Genomic DNA, 7,562 nt, shown 5'->3' with positions numbered 1-7,562 from the left:
ATATTAAACTTCGAAAACAGTGTTTGGAGTAACTTATTTTTAGTGCTCTCCAGCTTTTACGTACAATTTTCAAACATTTTTTTACTAAAATCTTTTAAAGTATTTAAAATAAATTCTTGCAAACACTTCAAATTCTCGCACATATATTAAATACGGGTGCAATCACATGGCCGAGCACATAAAGATACACAGAAAACAAAGTTAGAACAAAACCGTCGATCGGAGGATACTATGTTCTAGCGACTTATTTTTACCTTAACGGGCCTGTCATCCTGAATGTTTAGATATTTTATTTTAGGTCATTAAATGATAATTATACCATTTTTCGAAATATAATATTTATATTTGGCCATGTGAAATGACAAAAGAAAAAGGTTATATTTGAAGGGGAAAAAAAGATAATACTATTTATTTTAATATTGAAGAAAGAAAAATAATTTTCATAGTGCAAAAAAACATTAAAACTTATGTGAATTGGTCTTACGAGTCAATTTTGTGAGAAATATATCTTATCTGTGTCATATATATAAGAAAATATTATTTTTTTATTGAAAATATGAGTAGAATTGATATATTTCATGGACCAACTGTCTCGGAAAAGACACAGTAAAAGAGAAAATGACACCTTGAAAAATATTTAAATAGCCGGCTCAAATTTGTCATATGGAAGCAGCCAATTTATAACGTTTCCCGTTCAACTCTGTTCTTCCAATACAAAAAGTCTTCCAACTTTGGGCATTATGCTCCCAACACACACACACACACACACACACACCACTGAGCTTCGAATTCTCCATCTCTGGATTTCCGCAGCAGTATATCCAATCTACATTTCGATCTGAACAGTAAAGTACGGGTGAACCCGTCTGTATCCGGCGCTTCTCTCGGGTTGCATACAGATTATATACGATATTTATGCGTGATTGTATATTTGTCGGTCCCCCCGTTTGCTAGCCACACTCGCCTCCTGATTGGTTCTTTTGTCCTAGATCTCATACACAACTTACTATAATAATTATTTGTACACGGCCGTATGTATATATTACAGAGATACAGATAATCCTGCTTCAATGCTGTAAGTCTCCGGTCTCCGTCTACTGCTTGTATCGGGTTTGACTGGTTTCGAGGCGTGACTCGTTGATTTCGCCGTGGGAGTGCATTCTTGGAGGTGGGCTCTGTGAATCGAAGTGGTTTTTGGGTGTTTGACAGTTCGTTTTCTGGTGAGTGGTTTTTGTCTCGTTTTTTGGTGGGAAATTGAAAGGGTGCGTTTCAATGCAGCTGCGGGGAGACCATATCCATTTGTGTGTGTATGTGTGTGTGTGTGTCGTGTTCTTCGGTTGTGAGAGTTGGCAGAAGTTAAAGATGGGGTGGGATGTTTTGTTCGATTCTTTGTGTTGTATGTGTGTTTAGATGCATGGACTGGAGTGATCATTTCGAGAGTTTTTGGACTTGTGGGTTTGATTCAGAATTTGGTTTGGTTTGACTTTTGGATTACCTTGTTTTCCTCGGATTGATCGACTTCTTTGGCCGTGAATCTTGTAGAGTCTTGTTGGGAGGCGGCTGAGGAAATTGGATCCGCCATTGTTTCTGGGTACTATAGACTATTTGATTTAATTCTCCAGAGCACGAGCGAGCTTTTTTTTAGCTTCAAACTTTAGGGGATCTATATAGAAGTCTGTGAGACTTTCCCTTCCACTCTTTTGCTGAATGAATGTTAGACATATTTCAAAATTTTAATCTAGGGTCTATTCGGAGTGATTACTTTTTGTTGACGGATTGTTTTATGTTAAAACTATGATCTGCAAATACTTCAACTTTTTATGAAATGTGATTACCATTTCTTTGATTTGTCCCGGAAGGGCAGCAGGTTTGAGCTGGATTTTTTCTTGTTCACCAATCAAAGTACCCATTTTTTGTGGTCAAATTTCAATGCGATCTTGTTGATTTGAATCATGGATGTGTATTGTGTGTGTGGAGTCTAAATCTTTGAAGTAACCGGTCAATCTATAGTTTCGGAAGTTTGATCGGAAGGATGTCTTAAGGCAGTTGTGCATTCATATTATTTATTATTGATAAAATTTGTTTATAACAAAAAAATTAAAGCATACCTTTCTGCACTGCAGGTTCAAGTTTTTGTTTGATCCAATATTTCTGGTATGCTTTAGGATGAGAGAATAGAATTATTGGCAGCATTTTCGTATTTTTGGTGTCCTGGGATTCATCAAATGAAGACAGCTAAGGCATGGCGTCTAGGCATGAAAGAAGTGCGATTATTAACTGCACCTCGCCAGCGTGGTCAGTTGAAGAGGCCAACATGGATTCTTGTTTTGGTTTCTCTAGTCAGCTTGTTCTTAATTTGTGCCTATATTTATCCACCTCAGAATTCTGCACCTTGTTATTTATTCACGTCTAATGGCTGCAAGGCATTTCAAAGATGGCTTCCACCTGTAATTGTCAGAGAACCCTCCAGAGAACTAACCGATGATGAAATCGCATCTCGTGTCGTAATTAGAGATATTCTTAATATTCCTCTCACTATTTCTGTGAATGCCAAAATAGCCTTTCTGTTCCTGACTCCTGGAGCTTTACCGTTTGAGATGCTATGGGATAAATTCTTTCAGGTACTTTGTTTTTACTGTGATGCTGAAATATCAGTTTCAGCCCACTTACAGCTTTTTCAAAATGAGACTAGTTAAGCCTCGTGCAAAGATGATGTCTCTTCAAAGGATTGGATGCATCAAATTTGCTTATTTGGTGCTTCTGTTTACTGTTATCTGGTTTGATATGTTGGATGAAATAAAAATTGCTGCTGCTTATTCTTAACAAAATTATATTCAATTGCTTGTTTCATCTATGGTATGCCGTTTGAAATCATGCTGCAGTTTTTCAAATAAAAGGGGAATACAAGTAATAAATGAAGACCGTTATCCTATTTATTTTATCGATGTTAAGTGGTCTTGTTTACACGGTTGAATAATATGACTATTTGTTTCTATACAGTTTTTCAAATTTCTCTTTATTGGCAGGGGCATGAAAGTATGTTCTCCGTGTACGTGCATGCATCCAAGGATAAACCTGTGCATCTTAGCCGTTATTTTATCAATCGTGAAATTCGTAGTGGCAAGGTTTGTTTCCCATTTTGTGGATCTTGGTTTCTGCATTCTAAGCTGCAAAGCTACACGCAATTCTGCTGTAAGAATTGAAAATCTCGTAAAACAAATGAGTGAAAATCTTTATACATCCTTACATTCTTCCTATATAAATCAAAACAAATTTTTGATGGGATTCTTGTTTCTGTCTTTCTCTTAACTTGACCTAACTGTCTATATTTCTCTAATTTAGAGTTGAATTCTTTCCACTTTATATCATGTCCAGATCATCCTAAATCTTGAGTTCTGTAAATATCCAAGTTCATTTTCCTAGTAGATTTATCTTATTGTTGTTTAGTGCTCCCCTTTTTCTGAGGTGAACGATATGGTTTTCTGTTAGAAACCAGAAACAGTTTCATTTTCTACTACAGCAGTATCATTTTTTTTGCACGTGCTAATTACATTTATTATTTCTTAGGGTACAAATTTTGAACAGTCAAAACTCCCAGTTGCTCAATTAACCAGTCAAAATGATACAATTCTAATACGGAGCGTAAATATGCTGTTGTTTCATCCCTTGTGCTACTGGTAGTAGACTTCAAATTGTCTGTTTTATTAATGGTTGAAAGTTGCAGGTAGAATGGGGGAAAATCTCCATGGTTGAGGCTGAAAGACGGCTTTTAGCAAATGCGCTCAAAGATCCAGATAATCAGTACTTTGTGTTACTTTCCGACAGGTTGCCATAGAATTGTGTCTTTTTTAATTTTATCTTCACAAAATCTATGCAACCCATTATGCGGTCGTATACTAATTAAAAACTTTTTCTTGGACTGCAGCTGCATACCCCTTCGCGATTTTGATTATGTGTATAACTATCTCATGTCTGCAAATATTAGCTTCATAGATTGGTAAGTCTATTTTTTTATGTAGAAACATTTTCTGTAGCTGGACTTTTTATTATGAACGCTCAGTAGTTAGGTTTAAACATGTTTGATACTACATTAATGATGTATAAAGAACAAGTCTTCAATAAGGTTGAACATATTATGATACTGTTTTTTAAACTTTAGAAAGGCATTGAACGGAGCCATTTCTAGATTATTAGCAATATGAGTAATTTCATAATAAAAGTGACACATCGATGATCTATTTAATCATTATAAATAAAATTCATTTATTTACATGACTTTTTTTTAAGAACTAGCATTGTGGTAGTTTACATCACTTTTCGTTTTTATATAAATATGGGAGACATGTTTCTGCAGCTTTGAGGATCTTGGTGTGCATGGAAGTGGGAGGTACATTGAATATATGTTGCCTGAAATCGAGAAGAAAGACTTTCGAAAGGGTTCACAGGTGTGGATGTAATCTTTTGGTTCATTTGTTCATATATCAGTTTTAGGGGGCAGTTATGTCTCTGCAGTTTAGTAACAAGAAGTTGGTCACCAAGTATTAACTCATTGTGCTCAATATCTTTGATATCTCTTATGACAATGCCTTAGTTTTAAATTATGCAGTGGTTCACAATGAAGCGGCAGCATGCTATTGTAGTTATGGCTGATAATCTTTACTATACAAAATTCAGGAATTATTGCAAGGTGATCAAATTTTGATTTTTTTATAGGCAATGCATGACTTCGTTATTATTATTATTTTCATTTCATACTTTCTTATTGCAAGGGTGTGGACAAGTAGGTGATGGACTCAAACTCTTCTAAGGTTCAAACACACTATAATCTATAATGTGGTGGGTTCATGAGTTTATCAGTTATTCCCACTTTAATGGGAAATGTGCCTAAGTTTCGTGATGACTTGTTCTTTATTTTAACGAAAGGTGGAAACCTGACGATCCTTCTTGAGAAGTAGATTATTCAGCTCTAAATGTGAATTATCATTAGGAAAAAGAGATGGTGTGTAAAATGATATTATGGATTTCAGATTCAAGCCCTCGGTTTGACCATTTTTGTGAGCTCCTGGAAATATAGAATCCAGCTCGGAAAGAGTGGGTTGGCCTGAAGTAACATCTTCAAGCTTATGGTTAAACTCATTAGATGACCAAATAAAGAGCGACGAGCCAATTGTGATTAAAACAATTTCCCATTCAATTTATGATGGGCCAACAGTTTATCCAGTATAGAGTGCTTTTGGACTATGCAAATAAAAGCCCTGGATTTATAGTATGTGTTTTGCCATATTTCCTGAGTTGGTAGTCTTTCTTGGCTGTCAAATAATGCATGCCTATGCAACTGAAGAGGCATTTTGTTTAGGTTTCTTTTATAGTTCCTCTTTTACTTTTGTTTATCACGATACCTCTGAAGTAAGTGTTACTGTTAGGAATCTTTGTTTTATAAACGATAGCAGATGTGTGTGAATCACACTGCCCGTTCTGTTTTTTTGGTTTTGGTTTTTCTTACTGTTTCTGAAAACCTGTTCAAGAAGATAGAAAGTTAGATGAAGAACCGGACAATGATCGTTTTATCTCTATTCAGTTGTCCAAATTTCAATTGCTAATTGGAACTCTATTATTTCGCGGGTGTTGTGCAATGACTTCATTTCTAGAGCTATCTGTTTCCTTTTCGTTGAACAGCCAGACATGGAGGGACGCAACTGCTACTCTGATGAACACTATTTACCCACTTTTTTCAATGTGAGCCCAGTAGTACCTTCTGTTCTCAAGTTTCTAAGATGTTTTCCTCTCTTTTCTTCCTGGTTTTTGATATCTTTGTTTTCGTGTATCCTTTCCTCGCCTTTTCAGATCCTGGATCCTGCTGGAATCGCCAATTGGTCAGTAACATATGTTGATTGGTCTGAAAGGAAGTGGCATCCGAGATCATACCAGGCACAAGATATAACCTTAGAGCTGATGAGAAATCTTACGGTACGGCTATTGAGTTTTTCCATCATACATACATTCATGGCCTTTATTTGCCTGTTCCCAAGTTTTTCGTTTTAAGTAATCGAAAACCTGTTACTTATTTCGGACTACTAATTGCAGTCTATTGTGGAAAGTGCCCATATTACAAGCGAGGAACCGGTGAGGATCTTTTACTATACACTTAGTTAAAGTTCCCATTATCACAACAATCTGATAAAAAAATTCGTCTTCTGACCTGTAGAGCGAAACGAAAACAGTCCCCTGCTTGTGGAATGGTATCCTGCGGCCATGTTATTTATTCGGGAGGAAATTTTTACCCGAAACTCTTGATAATTTAATACAAATTTTCCCAAACTATACATCTAGTGAACTGTTGTCATGACTCAAGAGTATTTATTCTTTGTATACTATCCCCACCTTCACCATTTCTTGTGTAGCTTATTCTGTTGTAAAGCGAATCCGCGTCGCCTCGTGTTAGACTTAAAATCTTACCAAAAAGGGTTATTTTTGAGTTCAAAGGAAACTGGCGGAAACTGATGGCCAAGAAATGGCTCCATATTGTATTCTTTGATATGTTCACTATTTATTTTTGATTAGTGCCCCCCTCGTGTAAGAATATTGATATGAATTCGAAGTTGGGATATTGAAAAAATGCAAACTTTTGTGTTTGTTTGTGGTTTCAACATCCATGGAAATTGCTTCGCCTGAGTAAATTTCTTGGATTACATGGAAATATGTATACCATTTAAAAGTCGAGGGCTTTAAGTTAACTTTAGTGTATTAGTCTGTTAATTTTAAAAATATTCCTGCTATAATTGTTATTTTACCGATGATTGTACTAACAACAAAATAACTAATTATCAGATTTTAAAATACACAACATATTTCTTTTATAATAATTATTGTAAATCATGTACATATTAATTAATTGAATTCCAAAACAATTTAGTGGTTGTGTAAGTCAGGGATGTGTCCTAAAAATATAATTGTTGGCCCAGAAAGAAAATATTTATTTACTTCTTTGTTCATAGTTTTTCAGTTTATTTCAATTTTCAGATTTCAATTTCATTGTTCCTAGTTTGTAAAGATGTTTATTTCAGTTCTTAGTGGTTTAACTCTGTGTTCATGCCATTTGAATAAGTTCCTTTTCCATTATTATTATTTTTTTTTTCATTTTGGTTTATTTAAACCGATGAAGTTAGAACTAACGACCAAATCATAATTCACATTAGATTTTGTGTTTTTCACATTAAAATTTTTACCTTGCGGACCTGGCATGCCCTCAAAATTCATAGTAAACAATTTGGCATGCTGAGTGGACCAAGGATGTTGCTTAAGCAATGAACTCAGAAAAAAGTTGGGGAAGGATCACAAATTGAGTGGAGGATCAGTATGGAAAATTGTGCATCAGTTCAAGGAGCATGCATTAAAAGGTCGAACATGCATCATGTCAGTAGGAGAAGTTAGAATGAATCCCAACTCAAAGTTAGAAGAATTGATATGTGACAAATTTGAAGAACTGGTCAAAGTAATGGTTGCAAAAATGAAAGAGGTTATGAATGAGTTCATGCAATTGAAACAATTTGCTTGGGTATGTA

General features: G+C 35.2%; 1 protein-coding gene and 1 long non-coding RNA gene across 5 annotated transcripts; both read left to right on the top strand.

The window, feature by feature from the left end:
• The first annotated feature begins 678 nt into the window (after window positions 1–678).
• Window positions 679–6,565, top strand: LOC140962893 (glycosyltransferase BC10-like). 4 transcript variants are annotated; one of them, XR_012172629.1, is made up of 11 exons: window positions 679–1,220; window positions 2,124–2,621; window positions 3,027–3,125; window positions 3,725–3,825; window positions 3,926–3,997; window positions 4,355–4,445; window positions 4,607–4,687; window positions 5,651–5,736; window positions 5,845–5,967; window positions 6,085–6,123; window positions 6,206–6,565. XR_012172629.1 is itself a non-coding variant. In XM_073421968.1 (11 exons), exons 2-11 carry the CDS (start codon window positions 2,226–2,228, stop codon window positions 6,344–6,346), a joined length of 1,203 nt encoding a protein of 400 aa, XP_073278069.1. In that variant the 5' UTR covers window positions 679–1,168; window positions 2,124–2,225; the 3' UTR covers window positions 6,347–6,565. The 4 variants fall into 4 exon arrangements, 3 of the variants coding, with proteins under 3 accessions (XP_073278069.1, XP_073278068.1, XP_073278070.1); XM_073421968.1 differs by having other exon boundaries at window positions 679–1,168; window positions 5,677–5,736; XM_073421967.1 differs by having other exon boundaries at window positions 5,677–5,736.
• Window positions 4,694–5,320, top strand: LOC140962894 (uncharacterized). The gene is made up of 2 exons (XR_012172630.1): window positions 4,694–4,880; window positions 4,924–5,320. It is a non-coding gene; the product is annotated as an uncharacterized lncRNA (long non-coding RNA).
• Window positions 6,566–7,562: the final 997 nt, after the last annotated feature.

The sequence above is a fragment of the Primulina huaijiensis genome, chromosome 17 (assembly GCF_012295235.1).
Source record: "Primulina huaijiensis isolate GDHJ02 chromosome 17, ASM1229523v2, whole genome shotgun sequence".
Classification (NCBI taxonomy): Eukaryota; Viridiplantae; Streptophyta; class Magnoliopsida; order Lamiales; family Gesneriaceae; genus Primulina; species Primulina huaijiensis.
The sequence above is the reverse complement of the archived record's forward strand: the minus strand, read 5'-3'. Positions and strand labels throughout refer to the sequence as shown.